The sequence below is a fragment of the Aythya ferina genome, assembly GCF_964211825.1.
Source record: "Aythya ferina genome assembly, contig: HAP1_SCAFFOLD_1282, whole genome shotgun sequence".
NCBI lineage: Eukaryota > Metazoa > Chordata > Aves > Anseriformes > Anatidae > Aythya > Aythya ferina.
In genome coordinates this window covers 1-19,833 of record NW_028180780.1, presented here as the reverse complement: position 1 = coordinate 19,833, position 19,833 = coordinate 1, and the positions used below count along the sequence as shown (strand labels likewise).

At 67.8% G+C, this 19,833-nt stretch overlaps 5 protein-coding genes across 8 annotated transcripts; 3 read left to right on the top strand and 2 right to left on the bottom strand.

Moving 5' to 3' along the window:
- Nucleotides 1–721: 721 nt before the first annotated feature.
- PELP1 (proline, glutamate and leucine rich protein 1) lies at nt 722–7,850 on the bottom strand. Of its 3 annotated transcripts, XM_084540600.1 has the most exons (14): nt 7,606–7,850; nt 6,798–6,862; nt 6,104–6,210; nt 5,634–5,783; nt 5,206–5,277; nt 5,023–5,082; nt 4,166–4,316; nt 3,713–3,851; nt 3,235–3,321; nt 2,766–2,857; nt 2,199–2,354; nt 1,604–1,754; nt 1,010–1,168; nt 722–785 (listed from the first exon to the last, which is right to left on the bottom strand). In XM_084540600.1, the coding sequence occupies exons 1-13, from the start codon at nt 7,735–7,737 to the stop codon at nt 1,013–1,015; spliced, it is 1,518 nt and encodes a 505-aa protein (XP_084396726.1). In that variant the 5' UTR covers nt 7,738–7,850; the 3' UTR covers nt 722–785; nt 1,010–1,012. The 3 variants fall into 3 exon arrangements, with proteins under 3 accessions (XP_084396726.1, XP_084396728.1, XP_084396727.1); XM_084540602.1 differs by lacking the exon at nt 7,606–7,850 and having other exon boundaries at nt 3,713–3,849; nt 6,798–6,831; XM_084540601.1 differs by lacking the exon at nt 722–785 and having other exon boundaries at nt 1,028–1,168; nt 3,713–3,833; nt 4,149–4,316; nt 7,606–7,849.
- Nucleotides 7,851–8,015: 165 nt separating this feature from the next.
- On the top strand, nt 8,016–9,579 carry MED11 (mediator complex subunit 11). Its single transcript, XM_084540606.1, has 3 exons — nt 8,016–8,162; nt 8,607–8,737; nt 8,820–9,579. The coding sequence occupies exons 1-3, from the start codon at nt 8,078–8,080 to the stop codon at nt 8,955–8,957; spliced, it is 354 nt and encodes a 117-aa protein (XP_084396732.1). The 5' UTR covers nt 8,016–8,077; the 3' UTR covers nt 8,958–9,579.
- Nucleotides 9,521–11,830, bottom strand: CXCL16 (C-X-C motif chemokine ligand 16). Its single transcript, XM_084540603.1, has 3 exons — nt 11,411–11,830; nt 10,872–11,010; nt 9,521–10,204 (listed from the first exon to the last, which is right to left on the bottom strand). The coding sequence occupies exons 1-3, from the start codon at nt 11,478–11,480 to the stop codon at nt 9,649–9,651; spliced, it is 765 nt and encodes a 254-aa protein (XP_084396729.1). The 5' UTR covers nt 11,481–11,830; the 3' UTR covers nt 9,521–9,648.
- Nucleotides 11,831–12,342: 512 nt separating this feature from the next.
- LOC311429514 (claudin-7-like) lies at nt 12,343–16,055 on the top strand. Of its 2 annotated transcripts, XM_084540605.1 has the most exons (5): nt 12,343–13,037; nt 14,289–14,453; nt 14,970–15,054; nt 15,368–15,574; nt 15,615–16,055. In XM_084540605.1, exons 1-4 carry the CDS (start codon nt 12,815–12,817, stop codon nt 15,549–15,551), a joined length of 657 nt encoding a protein of 218 aa, XP_084396731.1. In that variant the 5' UTR covers nt 12,343–12,814; the 3' UTR covers nt 15,552–15,574; nt 15,615–16,055. The 2 variants fall into 2 exon arrangements, with proteins under 2 accessions (XP_084396731.1, XP_084396730.1); XM_084540604.1 differs by having other exon boundaries at nt 15,368–16,055.
- Nucleotides 15,677–19,571, top strand: ELP5 (elongator acetyltransferase complex subunit 5; the record flags this gene model as incomplete). The annotated part of the gene is made up of 6 exons (XM_084540607.1): nt 15,677–15,748; nt 16,178–16,253; nt 16,579–16,639; nt 16,728–16,808; nt 19,012–19,114; nt 19,431–19,571. 6 exons carry the CDS (start codon nt 15,677–15,679, stop codon nt 19,521–19,523), a joined length of 486 nt encoding a protein of 161 aa, XP_084396733.1. The 3' UTR covers nt 19,524–19,571.
- Nucleotides 19,572–19,833: the final 262 nt, after the last annotated feature.

Genomic DNA, 19,833 nt, shown 5'->3' with positions numbered 1-19,833 from the left:
GAAAAAGGGGGATTGGGGGAAAAACAGGGAATTGGGGGAAAAGGAGGGGAAATTGGGGAAAAAAGGGGATGAGGGAAATAGGATGGGAAATAGGGAAATAAAGGGAATTGGGGAAAAAGGATGAGAAATTGGGAAAAAAGGGGGATTGGGGAAAAAGGAGAAAAAAGGGGAATTGAGGAAAAAGGATGGGAAATTGGGGAATAAAGGGGGAATTGGGAGAAAAAGAGGGATCGGGGAAAAAGAATTAGAAATTATGAAATAAATGGAATTAGGGAAAAAGGGGGATTGGGGGAAAAAGGGGGGAATTGGGGAAAAAAGGGGGAATTTGGAATTGGAAAATAAAGGGAAATTGGGAAAAAAGGGAAATAACAAATTTGAAAGAAAAGGGAAATTTGAAAAAAAAAAAAGGGAAATTGGAAAAAAAGGAATTAGGTGTTTGAAAAAAAAAAGAAATTTGAAAATTGTAAAATTTGAAAGTTTGAAATGAAAATATGTAGAAGCGAGAAAATTAAATTAAAGTTAAATTGCAACGGAAACGAGAAAACAAAAAGAAAAAGAAACCACAAATTTGCAATTTAACAATAAAAAAATGGAATTTGAAATTTTAGAATTGGCAACGTAAAAAATAACCAAAAATAAAAGATGAAAAGCAAAAAAACCAAACTTTGGAGCTCAAATTACGTTAGAAAAAATGAAAAGCCCCAAATCCCCCAGAATTCCCCCCAAAATGAGCCCCCCCCCCTCGTTGATCAGCGGCCCCCCCGTCAGGATGATGTGGCGCAGGGCTGGGGGGGTGGGGGGGTCACGGGGGCGCACGGAGCCCCCCCCGAGCCCCCCCCAGTTTTATTCCCTCCCCCCCCAAATTTGTAGGTGCCCCCCCCTCACCCCCCAACACCAAACTCCCCCCCAACCCCCCCAATTTCCCCCTCCCCCAATTTCTGCCCCCCCCCAGTTTCTGCCCCCCCCCCATAATTCTGTGCCCCCCCCCCCAATTTTTGTGCCCCCCCACCTCTCAGTGCCGCCAGGCAGACGTCGCTGTTGGCCGCGGGCTCCACTTTGCGCTGCAGCGAGGGGGGGTCCCCGCCCGGACCCCCCCCCCCCGCCCCCCCCCGTCCCCGTCCCCCAGTTTGGGGCGTTTGGGGGCGCTGGGCTTGGGGTCGGCCTTCAGCTGGGGGGGGCAAATGGGGGAGGGTCAGGGGGGGCAAATGGGGGGGAAGGCGGGATTTGGGGGGGGGCTGGGGGGGGCAAATGGGGGGTAAGTGGGGATTTGGGGGGGCTGTGGGGGGTCCAGGGGGTCTTTGGGGGGGTGGGGAGCACAAATTGAGGTCTGGGGGGGGGGCCGGTCCCATAAACCCTATGGGGGGGGGGGTCCATAAATCCTTTTTTTGGGGAGGGTTTTGGGTGCTGGGGGGGGTCTCTGGGTGAGGGGGGGTCCCGAGGGTGCTGGGGGGGGGTTCCATGTGTCCTATGGGGCGGTCTGTGAGTGGGGGGGGGGTCCCAAAAATCTTATTGGGGGGGGTCCCATAAATCCATTTTGGGGAGGATTTTGGGGGTTTTGGGTGCGGGGGGGTCGCGGGGGGGGTCCCGGGGGGGGGGTCGTTACCTTGGTGCCGTCAGCGGGGGGGGCGATGTCCCCCAGCAGATGCCCCAGCAGCGCCTGCGCGGGGGGGCCGTGGCCCTGCAGGACCCCCGAGGCCGCCCCCGCCACCCGCACCCACAGCTCCAGCACCCGGTACAGCCGGCACCGCACCGCCCTGGGGGGGCACGGGGTCGGGGGGGTCACGGGGGTCACGGGGGGGTCAGGGGGTCACAAGGGGATCGGGGGGGGGACCCCAAACCTGGCCCCGAGAGGCAAGAGGGAATGGGGGGAATGGGGAGGGCCCCCCCAGGAAGATGAATGCCCCCCCCAAATCCCCCATAGCCCCCCCATGAACCCCCTAAATTCCCCCCAAATCCCCTACAACCCCCCCCAAACCCCCCAAATCCTTTATAAGCCCCTCGTAACCCCCCTGTAGCCCCCCCAAATCCCCCCATAACCCCCCCATTACTCCCCATAACCCCCCCAAAGTCCCCCCCAAATCCCCCCCTAACCCCCCCAAATCCCCCCATAACCCCCCCCATTACTCCCCATAACCCCCCCAAAGTCCCCCCAAATCCCCCCATAACCCCCCCCGCCCCCCCCCTTCCCCCCCCCGTACCCGTAGGGCCGCTCCTGCCCCGCGGGGGGGGTGGCGCTGGCTCGGCTGTTGGCGCTGTTCCCGCCGCGGGCCTGCCCCCCCCCGCTCCAGGCGCCCAGCACCTGCGGGAACAGCCGGGCCAGCAGCGCCCCCCAGCGCACCAGGCGGGGCCCGCACCTACCAGTACAGACCAGTCAGGCACCAGTACGGCACCGGGGGGCGCTCAGGCAGCGGGGCGGGCAGTGAGGGAGCAGGATGGGCAGTTGGGGACCAGTACGGCCAGTTAGGGACCAGTTAGAGAGCAGTACGGGCACACAGGGACCAGTTAGAGACCAGTTAGGGACCAGTTAGAGAGCAGTACGGGCACATAGGGACCAGTTAGAGACCAGTTAGGGACTAATTAGGGACCCGCTATGGTCAATTAGAGACCAGTTAGGCACCAGTTACCTCCCAGTATACCCGCTCACCAACCAGTACCACACCAGTACGGCCCCAGCGTGCCCAGTTAGCGCCCAGTACCCCACCAGTTCCCCCCAGCACCCCCCCAGTGCCCCCCCAGCCCCTCCCAGTGCTCCCAGTAGCACTCACGCCAGCACCAGTGCCTCCAGCAGCTGCAGCTCCAGCACCTCCATGTGCACGGCAGCAGCAGCGCCCGCAGGGGCCCCTCCCCCAGCCAGCCCCTGGGGGGGGCACGGGGGGGCGTCGGGGGGATCCTGGGACCCCCAATGTCCCTGTGCCTCCCCCATGCGCCCCCCCCATGTGCCCCCCCCCATGTCTCCACAGCCCCCTCCGCCCCCCCACGGTGCCCCCCCCCACACCCCCCTGTCCCCAACGTGGCCTCCGTGCCCCCCCCATGTCCCCATGCCCCCCCCCCACAACCCCTGTCCCCCCCCATGACCCCCCCACACCCCCCCAATGTGCCCCCCCATTTCCCCCACGCCCCCCTGTCCCCCCCCCCCACATCCCCATACCCTCCCCACGCCCCCCCCATACCCCCCCAATGTGCCCCTCCACGACCCCCCCGTGCCCCCCCGTCCCCCCCCGTCCCCCCCTCACCGCCGCCTTGGGGGTGACGCTGAGGGCGCTGCAGATCAGCTCCAGCAGCTCCTGCACCGGCACCGGCACCGGCGCCACGAACTCCTTGCTGGGGGGGGCACGGGGGGGGCACGGCGTCAGGGGGGGTACGGGGGGGGGGGGCAGGGACCCCGGGGGGCCGCTGCTTGGGAGGGATTTGGGGGCTGGGGGGGGGGATCCCAGGTTTGGGGGGAGGGGCTGAGATTTAGGGAGCAGGATTTTTTTTTTGGGGGGGGGCCTAGGTTTTGGGGGGGGGCCTCTGGGATTTCGGGGGGGTCTAATTTGAGGGGGGGGGAGGAGTTTTAGGGAGGGCTCCCAGGGTTTGGGGAAGGGCTCAGGGATTTCGGGGGGGGGTCCCAGGTTTTGGGGGGGGCCCATGGAATTGGGAGGGGTCTCTGGGACTTGGGGGGGGTCTCTGAGACTGGGGGGGGTCCCCATTTTTTTTGGGGGGGGGGCCGTACCTGAGCAGCAGGGTGAGGACGCGGGCCAGCCCCGCAAAGCGCTGGTGCAGGGCCACCACGTCCCCCCCCCGCTGCCCCCCCCCCCGGCCAGGGGGGGCAGCAGCAGCTCGGCCCCCGGCCCCTCACTGGGGGGGGGGCTCTGGGGAGGGAGAGACAAAAAGGGGGGGGAAGGTTAGGATTTGGGGAGGGCCCCCTGACACCCCCCAGGCTGCTTTTTGGACCCCCAAGACCCCCCCCCAGACCCCTTTTACCCCCCTTTCCCCCCCCCGCCCCCCATTTACCCCCCCAATCCCCCCCCCCAGCCCTCCATTTACCCCCCTTTCCCCCCCCAATCCCCCTTTTACCCCCCCAATGCCCCCCCAATCCCCCTTCCCCCCCCCCAATCCCCATTTCTCCCCCTTTTATCCCCTTTTTACCCCCCCACCGCCCCATTTACCCCCCCCCGTGTCGTACCGTGGTGGGGGGGGGGCAGCAGCCCCCCCAGGAGGCGGCGCAGGGCCCCCAGGAGCCCCCCCACCTCCTGGCGCCAGCACTCTCGGTGCCGCAGCCCCTGCGCGAAGCCGCGGCCCAGGGCGGGCAGCAGCGCGTAGCACTCGCACGCCAGCTGGGGGGGGCACGGGGGGGGGCTCGTCAGGACCCCCCCCAAAAAATAACCCCCCCCCCCACGGCCCTCAGGGCACCCCCCCCCGGGGCTCAAAATCAGCCCCAAGATGCGGCCCTGTAAGCCTAAGGGGGGGGGGGAGGGGATTTGGGGCTCCTGCCCCCCCCCCAAAACAAAAGACCCCCCTGGACCCCCCCGAGCCATAAGAGACCCCCCCAAATCATTTAAAGCCCCCCCCCCAAGAACTAGCCCTAATAACCCTAAGGGATGCTTTGGGATTCCTGCCCCCCCCCCCCCCCAAAAAAAAAACACCCCATAACCCCCCCGGGCCCTAAAAGCCCCCCCCCAATCATTTAAAGCCCCCCCCCCCCCAAAAAAAACCCAGCCCTATAACCCTAGGGGATGCTCTAAGGGAATTTGGGTGTTTTGAGCCCCCCCACACACACCCAAAAGCCCCCCCCCCCAAAAAAAGACACCCCCCCCCACAACCCCCCTGGACACTAATAGCCCCCCCCCAGGCCCTAAAAGCCCCCCAGAAGCCCCCCCAGGACCTCTTAAAACCCCCTCAGGACCCCCCAGACCCACAACAGCCCCCCCAAAATTTTCTGTGCCCCTCCCCCAGCACTTTAACCCCCCCCTCCCAAATATTTTAGGACCGCCCCCAAAATATTTTAGGCCCCCCCGCCATAAATTTTGCCCCCCTCCTCACCTGCTGCAGCTGTGGCGACTCCGAGTCGATGCGGGCCAAGAAGTACGCCGCCAATTTCCCCTTTTTTCACCCCAAAACCAAAGATCAAAATCACCGGGGGGGGCTACAGGACGGGACCCCCCCGGAGGGTTTTGGGTGTGGGGGGGGACCCCAAATTTTTTTTGGGGGGGGGGAGGCACCAACCCGCATGGAGCCGCAGGCGCGGGGGTAGAAGGTCATGCAGGACTTGATGCCCTCCAGCGTCGACACCTCGCACTTTGGGGGGGGGGGCATCAGTGGGGGGCCCCCCCGGGGATTTTTAGACCCCCCCCCATATTTCTTAGACCCCCCCATACTTTTTAGAGGCCCTCCCTTTTTTTCAGACCTCCCACTTTATCTATTATGTTTTTTAGGATTTCTCCCTTTTTCTTTTAGCCCCCCCCTGTGGTTTTTAGCCCCCCCAGTTGGCCCCCCAGCTCCCCACTTTGCCCCCCCAATCCCAAAATAAGGCCCCCGAGCACCCCCTGGCCCAATATCAGGCCCCTGAGCCCCCCCCAATGACCCCAACCCCCCCCCAAATCCCCCCCAAGTCCCCCTGCAGCCCCCCCCCCAGCCCCCCATAGCCCCCCCACCTCGGCCTTGAGGCCCAGCAGGGAGGTGAGCAGCCCGGGGACGTGGTTGGTGCCGATGTCCCGCGCCAGCTCCGGCAGCTGGGCCGAGAAGAGCAGCAGCTGGTGCAGCACCGCCACCCCCAGCGCCATGGTGGGGGGGGGGTCCTGAGACTGGGGGGGGGGGGAGAAAAAAAATAAGGAGGGTGGGGGGTAAACGGGGAGCCCCCCCCCGGCCCACAAACTGCCCCCACCGGGAGGGTTTTGGTGGGGCCCAGGGGGGGCAACGCAGCCCCAAACACTCAGCCCCCCCCCCCAAAGGTTGTGTCGTGTCCCCCCCCCCCCAGGGTTATCTCAGGACCCCCCCAGGAATCCCCAAAGCCCCCCCCCAGCTACCCCCAGCCCCTTCCCCATCCCCCCAACCCCCCCAGGACCCCCCAACCCCCCCCAGTGACCCCCCAGTACCCTCCCCGTCCCCCCAGTGCCCCCCCCACCTGCAGGAGGTGCTGCAGGGCGCGCAGCCAGCCCAGGCCAGTGCTGCTGGAAGGGCTCGGTGGGGCTCTCGCTCACCAGCAGGGCCAGCAGGCACAGCCCCTCGAACCTGCAACGGGCCAATGGGGGCGGGGCCACGGCGGGACACGCCCCCCCAAAGGGGGGAGGGGCCTCCGGGACACACCTGCAAAGGGGGAGGAGCCACAGCCCCGCCCCTGCCCCCCCCAGCCCACCCCATCTCCCCAGGACCCCCCCACGCTTAAAAGGGGAGGGGCTTGGATAGGCCACACCCCCTCCCCCGTTCTGATTGGCTGATACCACTTTGCCCCACCCACTTCTAGTGGGAGGAGCCTCTAAGGCCCACCCACAAAGGGGGAGGAGCCCGCAAGCCCCACCCCCACCTTAATTCCTCCAACCCCACAGCAGGTCCTTGGCCCCGCCCCCTTAAAGGAGGAGGAGCCCCATAAACCCCACCCACCCCCTGCATGCTGATAGGCTGCTACCACCAGGCCCCGCCCACATAAAAGGGGCGGAGCCCCCACAGCCCCACCCACCCCCCCCACAGCCCCCCCAGGTCCCGCCGCACTCCCATTGGCCTGCCCCGCCCCTCAGGCCCCGCCCCCTGCAGCACAGTAGCCAATGAGGGTGCAGAGGGGGCGGGGCCTCGCCCCATTAGCCGTGGCAGCTGTCACTCACCGCGTCTTCATGGAGCCCAGGCGGGCGCTGGCCGCGCTGATCAGGCCCCCGAGGGCCTGGGGGCTCTGGGGGCAAAGGTCAGAGGTCACGGGGTCAGGGGGTCAGAGGGTCACGGGGTCAGAGGGTCACGGGGTCACCCCCTCTCCCCACCCCCATTTTCCCTCCATTTGCCCCCATTTCCCTCCCTTCTTCTCCCCTTTTCCCTATTTCCCCCTTCTTCCACCCAATTTCCCCCATTTCACCTCTTTTGCCCCCAATTTCTCCACAAATCCCCCCTGCTTCCCCCCCACACTCCCAATTTCTCCTTTTTTCTCCCCATTTTCCTCCATGCTTTTTCCCATTTTACCTCTCTTTCCCCCCATTCCCTTTATTTTTCCCCAATTTCTCCCAATTTCCCTCCATTTCCCCATTTTCTCCCCATTTTCCCCACTTTCCCATCATTTTCTATTTTTCCCTTTCCATTCCCATTTTATCCGCTTTTTCTCCCTTTTCCCTCTATTTTCCTCCCATTTTCCTCCCCTTTTCCCCATTTTCTCCCCTTTTTCCCCATTTCCCCCACCCACACCCCATTACAGCCCCTCAGGAGCCCCCCAAGCCCCCCATTACCCCCCTTATTGCCCATTTTTCCTCATTTTTTCTCATTTGTGCCCGTTTTTGCCCGATCTCACCCCATTTTGCCTACCTGCGCCCCGTCGCATCCCCCTCATTGCCCCCCCAAGCCCCCACTTTTGCCCATTTTACCGCCGTTTTTCCCCATTTTTCCCCCTTTTTTCCCCGTTTTCGCCCGATTTCGCCCCATTTCTCCCACCTGCGCCCCGTCGCAGTCCCGCAGCCCCCTCAGGAGCGGGCCCAGCCCCGCCGCCCCCCGCCCCCCCCGCGCCGGGAGCGCCCCGAGGGCCTCGAGCAGCGCCGCGGGGGGCGCCGCCGCCGCCGCCGCCATCTTGCCGTGACGTCACCCGGGGGCGACGCGCGGCGTGATGACGTCGGCCGCCGGGCCACGCCCCCACCTTTCCCGCGCGCGCGAGGGGAGGGGGAGGCGGGGCCGCGCGGTGACGTCACGGGGAGGAGGGGCCGAGGGCGGGGCGCGCGGTGACGTCACCGGCCTGGCTCTGCACCACGTGACCGGGCGGGGCCAGCCCCGTGACGTCACGCCGCACCACCCCCTTTTTGGGAGGACCGCGGGAGCAGCGAGACGCCGCCTAGAGCGCCCCCAACCCCGCGGTCCGGAAGTGGAGGGGCGGGACTTCCGGCGGAGGAGGCGGAGGCGGAAGCGCGCGGCCATGGCGGGCTACGGGGTGGCGAACGAGCGGCTGCGGGCGCTGGAGGAGCTGGAGCGGGAAATCGGGGCCGCGCTGCAGAGCGCCGGTGGGCGGGGCCTCGGGGAAGGGGCGGCGCTTCGGTCTCCGTGGGGCCTAAGGGGGTTGGAGGGGGACTGGGGGGGCGGGGCCTAAGGGAGGGGTGTGGCCAAGGGGAGGGGAAGGGCGAGGGGGAGGGGCTGGGGTGGGCGGAGCCTCGGGGAGGGGCGGGGCTTCCGTCTCCATGGCAACCGGGGGGTGGGGGGGCTGTGCACATGGCAACGGAGGTGGGCGGGGCCGGGGAGTGGAGAGGGCGTGGTCGGAGGGTTGTGGGCGGGGCTTAAATCCCCATGGCAACCTGGGGGTGTGGGCGGGGCCCCGTCACCATGGCAACCCAAGGGGGCGGCCATCTTGGGGCAGGCCTGGGCCAGGCCTGGGGGGTGGGAGGCAGGAGGTGAGGCGGGGTCACGGGTCAGGGGCGGGGTCAAGGGTCAGAGGTCGGGGGTCCCCGCAGGCACGGTGATCCTGGAGCTGTCGAAGGAGAAGGCGGCCGAGCGGCTGCTGGAGCGCCAGGCCGCGCAGTTCGGCGCCGCCGTGCTGAAGGTGGAGGCCGAGCTCTCGGCGCAGATCCGCTACCTCACGCAGGTCAGGGGGCACGGGGGAGGTCACGGGGTCGGAGGTCAAGGGCGAAGGGGCAGGGCCGTGACCTCTCGCCTCCCGTCGCCAGGTGGCCACCGGGCAGCCCCACGAGGGCTCGAGCTACGCGGCGCGCAAGGGCTGCCAGCTGGCCCTCAACCGCCTGGAGTACGCCCGCAGGAGGCTGGGGGAGCTGCAGAGGGGCTGCCAGCAGCTGCTGGAGGCGTAGGGACTGCGGGGGACACCGAGGGACCCCGAGGATATCGGGACAGCGGGGGACATCAAGGGACAGTGGGATATTGGGGGACATCAAGGAACAGCAGGGGACATCGAGGATATTGGGGGACATAGAGGGACGTCGGGACAGCACAAGGTTATCAGGGCACTGGGGGGCATCACGAGGATATCGGGACATCGGGGACGCCAAGGGACATCGACAGACGTCAGGGACATCGGGGGACAGCAGGTGACACCAGGGGACCCCGAGGATATCGGGGACATCAGGGGACATTGGGACATTTGGGGTCAGCAAGGGACATCAGGGGACACCACAAGGACATCAGGACATCGAGGAACGGCAGGGGACATCGGGGGACGTCAGGACATCACAAGGATATCGGGACAGCGGGGGATATTGAGGGACATCGAGGGACATGGGGGGACACGGGGACACCCCGAGGACATCGGAGACATTGTGGGACACAGAGGGGCCCCCGCACACCGTGGGGGCACCCCGGGGACATCGGGGTACTGGGGAGGGGGGACATGGAGGACACGCCGAGGACTCGGGGGCTCGGTGGGGACGTTTATTGTGGGGCCGGGGACACCAATAAAGGCCCAGCCGCCCCCCCGCCCTGCCCCACAGCTTGGGGGTCTCAGTCTGTGGGGTGGGCGCGGGGGGGCAGCAGCTTGCAGTGGTCCTAGCACGGCCCCGCATCTGTGGGGCAGCACGGCCCCGCATCTGTGGGGCAGCTCGGCTCCTGCCCCACATCCATGGGGCAGTATGGGTCCTGCCCCACATCTATGGGGCAGCCGTCGGGCAGCAGGGCCGGGGGGCTCGGCGCCCTGCCCCAGCATGCCAGCCCCACAGCCAGGGCCCCCCCCAGCCCCACGGCCAGCCCCACAGTCAGCCCCACGGCCAGGGGGCTCAGCCCCTTGGGGGGCAGCACTTGGGGGGCCAGCCCCAAAGCTGCCCACCGGGAGCTGCTGGGGGGCGTGTGGGACGTCAGGGGGGGGGTTGTGGGGCTGGTTGGGGGTCCACTTGTGGGGCTGGCTGTGGGGGTGGTTGTGGGGCCGGTTGTGGGTCCCGTGCTGGTTGTGGGGCTGGCCGGGGGGGTCGCCATGCCCCTCACATGTGGGGCAGCCTCCCCGCTGTGGGGCCGGGCCCCCCCCCGGCTCTGCAGCAGCTGCAGCAGCTCCTGGACCCACGGCGCCCCATGGAGCCCGCACAGCTGCAGCCTGGGGGGCAGCTCGAACCTGGGGGGCGGGGGGGGAGTTATGGGGTAAGGGGGGGGGTTATGGGGCATGGGGGGGTTCTGTGGGGTATGTGGGGGGGTTATGGGGCATGGGGTTATGGGGTACAGGGGGATTCTTTGGGGCATGGGGGGGCTCTGTGGGGCACAAAGAGCTGCTATGGGGTATGAGGGGGTTCTATGGGGCGTGGGGGGGGTTATGGGGCACAAGGGGGGGCTCTATGGGGTATGAGAGGGTTCTATGGGCACGGGGGGGCGCTATGGGGCCGGGGGGGGGGCGCTTCCTATTTTTGGGGTCCCGCCCCCCACCCCTAGAGCCCCGCCCCCTTCCCCATTCCAGTTCCCTTTTTCCTGCGGGGGTGGGGGGGGACACGGGGGGGGCGCGCGACGGGCGGATGGGGGGGCTGGGGGGGGATCTGTGGGGCTGGGGGGGGGATTTATGGGGCTGGGGGGGCTGTGGGGCTGGGGTCTCTGCAGGGATGACGTGGGGGGGTCCCAGGGGATTTGGGGGGGGGCTATGGGGACACTTGGGGGGGGGTTAGGGGGTCCCTGAGGGGGTTTGGGATCCTTCTGGGGGTGTTTGGGGGGGTGTCATGGGTGAGGGGGGAGTATTTGGGGGGGTTATTTGGGGGTCCCCATCAGGGGGGGTTATTTGGGGGGGGGGGTCTCACCTCCAGATGTGCCCGGGGCAGGGTCCCCAGCGCTGCACTTTGGGCGCCAGCTCCGGGAGCTTCTGCCCGGGGGGGGGCCCCGGGACCCAGCGCAGGGAGCAGCGGCAGGCGCCCGCCCCCCCCCCGACGTTGGCCAGGGCTGGGGGGGGGAGGGGGGGCGAGAAAAGGGGAAGGGGGGTCAAATTCCCCCCCCTCAACCCCCCCAAGTCCTATTTTGCCCCCACCCCAGTTTCCCTGTGCCCCCCAATTACCGTTCATGCCCCCCCCACCCCCAAATTTTGGTGCCCCCTCCCATTAATTCCTTCAATGTCCCCCCCCCAAATCTTCACCCCCCCACACACGTGACCCCCCCCGGTGTCCCCCATCCTGTTACCCCCCCATGTGCCCCCCCCATACCACTACACCCCCCAGGACGCCCCCCATCCTGATGCCCCCCCCCAAAAAAATCCCAGTGGCTCCCAGTGTCCCCCATCCTGGTGCCCCCCCCCCCCAATCTCCACCCCCCCGGTGCCCCCCCACCCCCCATGTCCCCCCCCCACCTCCCCAGGGCAGCAGCAGCAGCAGCAGCCCCAGCCCCATGGCTCCGGGCTGCTGGGGGGGCGTGGTCATCCCTGGTCCCGCCCCCCTAGTGGCCCCGCCCCCGGTTTCGGTTTCGGTTTCCCTCGTGGTGGAGGTTGGGGGGGGGATTCCCGGAAGCGTGACGTCACGGCCGCCCGGGTGGCCCCGCCCAGTGACGTCACTGGCGCCGGTTGGGGGTGGGGGAGAGGGGGAGTCCCCTGTGACGTCACAGCTGTGATGTCACGCCCAGCTGGCGCTGTGGGGCGCTATGGGGCCTATGGGGCTCTATGGGGCGCTATGGGGTTCTATGGGGCTCCATGGGGTGCTATGGGGCACCAGGGGCTCTATGGGGCGCTGTGGGGCGCATCCCCCAGGAGGCGAGGAGCGAGCCGTGCCCTCTGACCTCCCCCTGACCCCTCAGCCCCCGCCCGTGACCTCTGACCCCCCCTGACCCCACCCCGCACCCTAAGGCCGAGCTTTGGCCCCGCCCCCGGGCTTATCAGGGGGGGTTATCAGGGGGCAGTCAATGGGGCGGGCCCAGGGGCAAACAATGGGGTTATCTGTGGGGCACGGGGTTATCAGTGGGGCACTCTGGGGTTATCTATGGGGTTATCTATGGGGCAGCCCATGGGGTTATCTATAGGGTTATCTATGGGGCACTCTGGGGTTGTCTATGGGGCACGCTATGGGGCAGGCCATGGGGCGGATCCACCTCCCCATCCCCCCCCCCCGCTCCCATCATGCCCCGGGGCCGCCAGGTGTGGGGGGGGCCCCGCCCGGCCGCGCCCTTGCCCCTTGCTCGACCCCGGGCCCGCCCCCCCTCCCCGTGACGTCACCGCCCCTCCCCGTGACGTCAGCGCCCCGCCCAGGGGTTTATACAGGTGTAACGCACCCGGGGGGGCTGGGGCGCGCTGCGAGGCCGTGGGGGCTGTGGGGCTGCTCTGGGGCCCTATAGGGGAGCTTTAGGGTCCTATAGGGGGCTTTAGGGTCCCATAGGGGGCTATAGGGTGTCCAGAGGGACTTATAGGGCGCCCCAAGGGACCTTTAGGGTTCCTTGGGGGCTCCTTGGGGCGCTTCCAGGGCTCCTTTAGGGCCCCACAGGGCGTCCCCAGGGACCTGTAGGGCTCCTTAGGGTCTCGTAGGGCTCCTTGGCGGACCTGTAGGGCATCCCGAAGACCCCATAGGGCATCCCAAAGAGCCTATAGGCCATCCCCAGACCCCATAGGGCAACCTGAAGACCCCATACTCTATCCCAAGACCCCAGAGACCCCCCAAAAAAACCCATAGCCCCCTCCGGAGCACCCCACATCACCCCACCCCTCCACCCTAGCACCCCCTAGCACCCCAAATAATCCCCCCGAGCTCTTTTAGGGTCGGGGGGGGCGATGGCCAACGCGGGGCTGGAGACGCTGGGGCTGGCGCTGGCCCTGGCGGGCTGGGGGGCGCTGCTGGCGGCCACGGCGCTGCCCCAGTGGCAAACCAGTACCTACGCTGGGGACAGCATCATCACCGCCGTGGCCACCTACCAGGGGCTGTGGATGAGCTGCGCCAGCCAGAGCACCGGGCAGCTGCAGTGCAAGATCTACGACTCCCTGCTGGCCCTGCCCAGTGAGTTTTGGGGTCATTTTGGGGGGCTTGGGGGCGTTGGGGGATGTGGGAGATACTGGGGGTACTGGGGACATCGGGGACACGGGGGGGATGTGGGGCCGTGGGGCATGTGCAGGACAAGGTCTGCGACTTCCTGCTGGCCCTGCCCAGTGAGTTTTTTGGGGCTGTTTCGGGGGGTTTGGGGGCATTTCAGGGCGTTTCAGGGCATTTGGGGTTGTTTATGGATGTGGCATTATCGGGGACACTGGGGCCGTGGGGCAGCTGCAGGGCAAGGCGTGAGACTTCCTGCTGGCCCTGCCCAGTGAGTTTTTGGGGCCGTTTCCGGGGATTTTGGGGCCTTTGGGGTCACTGGGGGACGTTCAGGGACATTTGGGGACATTTAGGGCCGGGGGGTGCAGCACGAGGTCTGCACCCCCCCGCTGGCCCTGCGCAGCGAGTAGGGGGCGTTTGGGAGCATTTGGGGGGCATTTGGGGGCATTTGGGGGCGTGTGGGAGAATGTAGGGGTGTTTGGGGGCATTTTGAGGCGTTTTGGAGCATTTTGGGGCCATTTGGGGCCATCAGGGGACGGGGGGGGGTTACTGGGGGTACTGGGTCCATGGGGGGGGGGTACTGGGGACACTGGGGACTATGGGGCTGCAGGGCAGGGGGCGCCCCCCTCAAATGGGGGGGGGGATTTGGGGGCGCGGGGGGGGGTTGGGGGCGCGGGGGGGGCTCGGAGCCACCCCATGGCCGCGGGCCCTGCCCCCCCCCGCCCCCCCCAGCCGCACCCAAGGGCGGGGGGGGACTTTGTCCCCGCAGGGTGGGGGGGGGCGGGGGGGGGCCGCGCCCCACGGGGACAATAAACGCGGGTTTCAGCGAAACCGGGGGGGGGCGGGGCGGGGCTGCCCCCCCCCGTGTCCCTGCCCCCCCCCACACCCCATTTTGGGGTTTGGGGGGCTGGTTTGGGGGCTGGGGGGGCATTGGGGGGGGATTTGGGGGCTTTGGGGGGGTGGCGGTGGGGGTGGGGGGCTCGGGGGGGGCGATGGAGTCTCTGTGGGGTCCTCATGGGGTCAGTGCCCCCCCATGACCCCCCCCGACCCCTCCTGACCCCCCCAGGCTCGACGCAGGCCCTGCAGGCACTGATGGTGGGGTCCCTGTGGGGTCCCTGTGGGGTCTCTGGGCTATCTCTGTGGGGTCCGTATGGGGTCCCCACGGGGTCAGTGCCCCCCCATGACCCCCCCTGACCCCCCGACCCCCCCTGCCCCCCCCAGGCTCGACGCAGGCCACGCGGGCGCTGATGGTGCTGGCGGCGGTGCTGGGCCCCCTGGCGCTGGGGGTGGCGCTGCCGGGGCTGAGCTGCACCCGCTGCGGGGAGGAGGACGAGAGGCGCAAGGGGCGGCTGGCGGGCGCCGGGGGGGGGCTCTTCATACTGGCCGGTGGGTGCCCCCCCGGGACCCCCCCTTCAATCCCCCTCCCCTTCACTCCTCCCCCCCTTTGGGACCTTCCCCCCTGAATCCCCCTTTGGGACCCCCCCCTTTGGGACCCCCCCTTGGGAGCCCTCCCTTGAACACCCCCCCCTTGGGACCCCCCCCTTGGGACCCCCCCCTTGGGACCCCCCCTTGGGACCCCCCCTTGGGAGCCCTCCCTTGAACACCCCCCCTTGGGACCCCCCCCCTTGGGACCCCCCCCTTGGGACCCCTCCCCTCACAACCCCCCCTTTTGGGACCCCCCCCCCGTTTGGGACCCCCCCCCCTTTGGACCCTCCCCCTCCCTTTGACCCCCCCCTCGGGACCTGCCCCTCCCCCTTTAGCCCCCCCCCCCAGTATTTGGGACCCCCCCCCTTTGGGATTTCCCCCCCCCCTTTGATATCTTCCCCCCCTTGATCCCCCCTGGGGGGTCGGGGGGGGTCAGTGGGGGGGTGAGGGGGGGTCTCACCGTGGTGCCCCCCCCAGGGCTGCTGGCGCTGGTGGCCTGCTCGTGGTACGGGCACCGCATCGTCACCAACTTCTACGACGCCACCGTGCCCGTCAACCTCAAGTGGGTCGGGGGGGCTGGGGGGGGCTAAGGGGGAATGGGGGGGCTGGGGGGGGCTAAGGGGGGTCTGGGGGATATAAGGGGGGGCTGAGGGGGTGTAAGGGGGCTTGGGGGGGGCTGGGGGAGTCTGAGGGGGTTTGGGAGGGGGCTGAGGGGGTGTAAAGGGGGAATGGGGGGGCTGGGAGGGGTCTATGGGGGTTTGGGGGGGCTCTGGGGGGGCTCAGTGGGGGCCGCGGGGCTCGGGGGGGCTCCGTGGGGGCGTGGCCCTCGCGCCCAGGCCCCGCCCCTGACCCCCCTCGCCCCTCCCCCTTTCCAGGTACGAGTTCGGCCCCGCCCTCTTCGTGGGGTGGGCGGGGTCGGCGCTGGCGCTGATGGGCGGGGCGATGCTGATGTGCTCCTGCCCCTGCGGGGGGGGGGCGGGCAAGGCGCGGGGGGGGCGCTACCCCCGCCCCACGGCCGCGCGCTCCGGAGCCTCCGGCAGCGCCTCCCAGTACGTCTGAGACCCCCCCCCGGGGCGCGATATAACCCCCCATTCCGCGATATGACCCCCCCGGGCGCGATATGACCCCCCATTGTGTGATATGATCCCCTCCGTGTCCCGATATAACCCCCTCCGTGTCACGATATGACCCCTCATTCCACGATACGACCCCCCCCGTGTTGTGATACAACCCCCCCGTGTGACAATTCTCCCCCCGTATCGCGACTCCCCTTCATGTCGGGGTCTCCTCACCCATTTTGAGCCCTCCCACCGTTTTGGGACCCCCCCAATTTAAGGAACCCCCCATTTCAGGCCCCCTCCCCCACCTTTTTGCCGCACCCCCCCACCCATTTTACTCCCTCCCCCTCCCCCCCCCGCTCGATTTGGGCCCCCCCCCCCCCACATTCGGGGGGCGTCCCCCCGATATCGGGGCGCCCCCCCTCATTTTTGGGGTTGGCTGTTTTCGGGGCCGTTCCCGCGAGCGCTTTTGTACGGAATAAACATTTTTTTTTGGTGCCTTTTACCCGTTTCCGGCGATTTTGTTCCTCCCCCACCCCCCCCCCACCCCGACACACACAATATGGCGGCGCCCAGGTGCCGTACGCAAGATGGCGGCGCCCGGGCGCCGGGCGGTGACGTCATCAGCGTGCGCCGTACCCGGCGCGGCCATGCTGGAGGCGCTGGTGGCGGGGGGGGGCCGAGGGGCTGCTGCTCCTGGAGGGTGCGGGGGGGGGAGGGAAATTTGGGGGCTTTGGGGCGGGTTATGGGGTCTGGGGGGCTGTGGGGGAGATTTGGGGGCTGTGGGGTGGGCTATGGGGCGCTATGGGGTGGGTTATTGGGGGTTTTGGGGCAGGGCGGGGGGTCTAGGTGGGCTATAGGGTGGGATTTGGGGGGCTATGGGGCGGGTTATGGGGTCTGGGGGGCTGGGGGGGGGGATTTGGGGGCTGTGGGGTGGGCTATGGGGTGCCGGGGGGGCTTATGGGGTGCCGGGGGGGGTTATGGGGTCGGGGGGGGTTCTGTGGGGCTCACCCCTGTCCCCCCCCCAGACAGCGCCACCTGCGAGGGCCGCGGCCTCCTCCGGGCGTTCGTCAGCGCCGCGGTGCAGAGGTGGGGTGGGGGCTGTGGGGCGCTATGGGGCTGGTTATGGGGCTGAGCCCCCCCCCGGCCCCCCAGCTCACCCCCCACACCCCCCCAGGGCGGAGCGGGTGCTGGTGGTGCTGCTCGAGGTGTCGCGGGAGCAATTCGGGGCCGGGCTCAGCCCCGAGGTCACTGAGCGGTGGAGAGCGGCCCCATAGGGCCCCAACCCCCCCGGAGCCCTCACATGACCCCAAATAGCCCCCCGGACCCCTATTGCCCCCCTAATAGCCCCCCCACCCCCATAGCCCCCCCATAGCCCCCCCAGGACCCCCAATACCCCCCCAGGGCCACCCACACCCCCCTGACCCTCCCCCCACTCCCCCTTGACCCCCCCATGACCCCCCATAACCCCCCCCAAGACCCCCCAAACACCCCCAGGACCCCCCCAGACCCCCCCATCCCCTAACCCCCCCCCTCCCAAGTCCCCCCCACCCCCCTGACCCCCCCGTGCCCCCCCCAGGCTGCAGTTCGCGATGCCTTCGCCGACCCCCTGGCTGCTGGGCGGGGGGGGGGACGGGGAGCCCCCGGAGCTGGGGGGACTCCTGTGGGGCCCCCCCCCGAAGGGCCCCCCCTCGCCCCCCCCGAGACGCTGGTCCTGGACTCCCTGAGCTGGCTCCTGCTGCGCCTGCCCCCCCCCCGCCTCGGCCCGGCCCTGGGGGCGCTGCTGGGGGGGGGGGGGCACAGCCGGTCAGTGGGGGGGGGGGGAAATTGGGGGGGGGGTTGGGGGGGGTGTAAAACTGGGGGGGCACCTGAGGGGGAATGGAGCTGGGGGGGGGGGGCACGGCTGGGTTATGGGGGGGGGCGGGGCAGAAAATTGGGGGGGGGCAGGAAATTGGAGGGGGTTAAATTGGGGGGGCACTTAGGGGGCATTAAGTTGGGGGGGCTCTGGGGGGGGCATTAAAATGGGGGGGGCACTTGGGGGGTCATGGAATTGGGGGGGGCACAAAAATTGGGGGGGGGCCCAGAATTGAAGGGGGGGCCCTGAGGGGGGTTGGGCTGTTTGGAGGGGGTCTCCCCGCGGGGGGGCTCCCCTTTACCCCCCCCTTTGATTATTTTTTTTTTTTTTTTTTTTGTGCCCCCCCCCAGGGCCCCCCCCCGGCGGGTGCTGGCGCTGCTGCACCGGGACCTGCACCCCCCGGGGGTGCTGCAGGCGCTGGGGGAGGGGGGGGGGGGCGCTGGGCCCCACCCGCATCAAAATAGGGGGGGGGCGGCCCGGGGGGGGACCCCGGGGGGTCACGGTCATGGAGCCCCCCCGAGGGGGGCAGCTGAAGGTGAGGATTGGGGGGGGCAATTTTTTGGGGGGGGGGGTCCAATTTGGGGCGGTCCAATTTGGGGGGGGCCATTGGGGGGGGAGATTTTATTGGGGGGGGTCCAATTTGGGGGGGGCAATTTGGGGGGGGGGTAATGGGGGGATTGGGGGGATGAGTTTTTTTTTGGGGGGGGGTGTCCAATTGGGGGGGGGCATTTGGGGGGGATTTTTTTTGGGGGGGGCTTTGGGGTGGGTCTGGGGGGGAGGTTTCTTTTGGGGGGGCAATTTTGGGGGGGCAATGGGAGGGAAATTTGGGGGGGGGGTCCCATTTTGGGGCGGGGGCTCATTTGGGGGGGGCATTTTTGAGTTGCCCCCATTTGGGGGGGGCACTGATGACCTGGGGGGGGGGCTCTAGTGGGGGGGGAATTTTTGGGGTGCCCCCCCTCATTTTTGCCCCCCCCCTGCAGCCCCCCCACTCCGAGCTCTTCGCCCTCGGCCCCGGCCCCTCCCTGCGCTCCCTCGGGGCCCCCCCCGCGCCCCCCCCCAGGGGGAGGGGGAGGGTGGAAGGAGGGGGGGGGAGGGGAGGGGGGGGCGCCCCCCCCCCCTTCGGGGCTCCCCCCCCTTCCGCCTGCAGCTGTCGGCGGCCGAGGAGGGGGCGCGGGCGGCGCTGCCCCCCCCCTACCTGCTCAGCCCCCCCCGGTGAGCCCCAGTGCCCCCAGTTCCCTCCCCAGTGGCCCCCCCCCGTTCATCCCAGTTTATCCCAGTCGTCCAGTTCCCCCCAGTGCCCCCCAGATCATCCCAGTGTCCCCCAGTGCCCCAACGCCCCCCCGGTTCATCCCAGTTTATCCCAGTCCTCCCAGTTGCCTCCCAGTGTCCCCCTGTGCCCCCCCAGTGCCTCCAAGTTCCTCCCAGTTCCTCCCAGTGTCCCCAGTTCCCTCCCCAGTGCCCTCCCAGTTCCTCCCAGTCCTCCCAGTGACCCTCCCAGTTTCCCCCAGTGCCCCCCATTGTGCCCAGTTCCTCCCAGTTCCCCCCCAGTGCCTCTAGTCCCCCAATTCCCCCCCCAGTCCCCCCAGTGACCCCCCCCCCGTTCCAGGCGGGTGGCCCTGCTGCGGGGGGCCCTGACCCCTGTGACCCCCCCGGAGACCCTGAGGACCCCGACGGCGACCTGGACGTGTGGAGGGGGGGGCGCTGTTATGGTAGGGCCTCCGTAAACACGGGGGGGGGGCCCTGGGGCTTGGGGGTGTTGTGGTAGGGCCTACAGAAACCCCAGGAGGCCTCGTAAGGCCCACGTAAACATTGAGTTATTGTAGGGCCTACAGAAACACGGGGGGGGGCGTTGGGGTTTGGGGGGTGTCGTGTGTTATTGTAGGGCCTACAGAAACGTTTGGGGGCGTCGTATGAAACATTTGGGGTTAGTGTAGGGCCGGCGTAAACAAGGGGAGTTATTGTAGGCCCTACGTAAACACCGGGAGCTGCGTCTGTAACCGCGGCGTGTTGTTGTTGTTTTTGTAGGGCCTACAGAAACGCCGGGGGCTCGGAGCGGCAGCACGGGGAGTTATTGTAGGGCCTACGGAAACGTTGGGGAGCCTCGCGGGATGTGTGTAAACACGGGGAGTTCTTGTAGGGCCTCCATAAACACTTTTTGTAGAGAAACGTGGCGAGTTATTGTAGGGCCTACATAAACGGGGGGCTCCGGTAGGGGCTATGTAAACACAGGAGGCTCCTGTAGGGCCTACCAAAACTCACTGGGAGGCCGTGGCCACGCCCCCTTTTGCACAAACCACGCCCCCTTCGTTTCCATAGCCCCGCCCCGCGCTCCCCCTCCCGTCCCCATCCCCATAGCGCATGCGCACCCTCCGCTCCTTCCCTCTCCCCTTCCGGCTCCTCGCGCGCATGCGCACCTTGGCTCACCCCC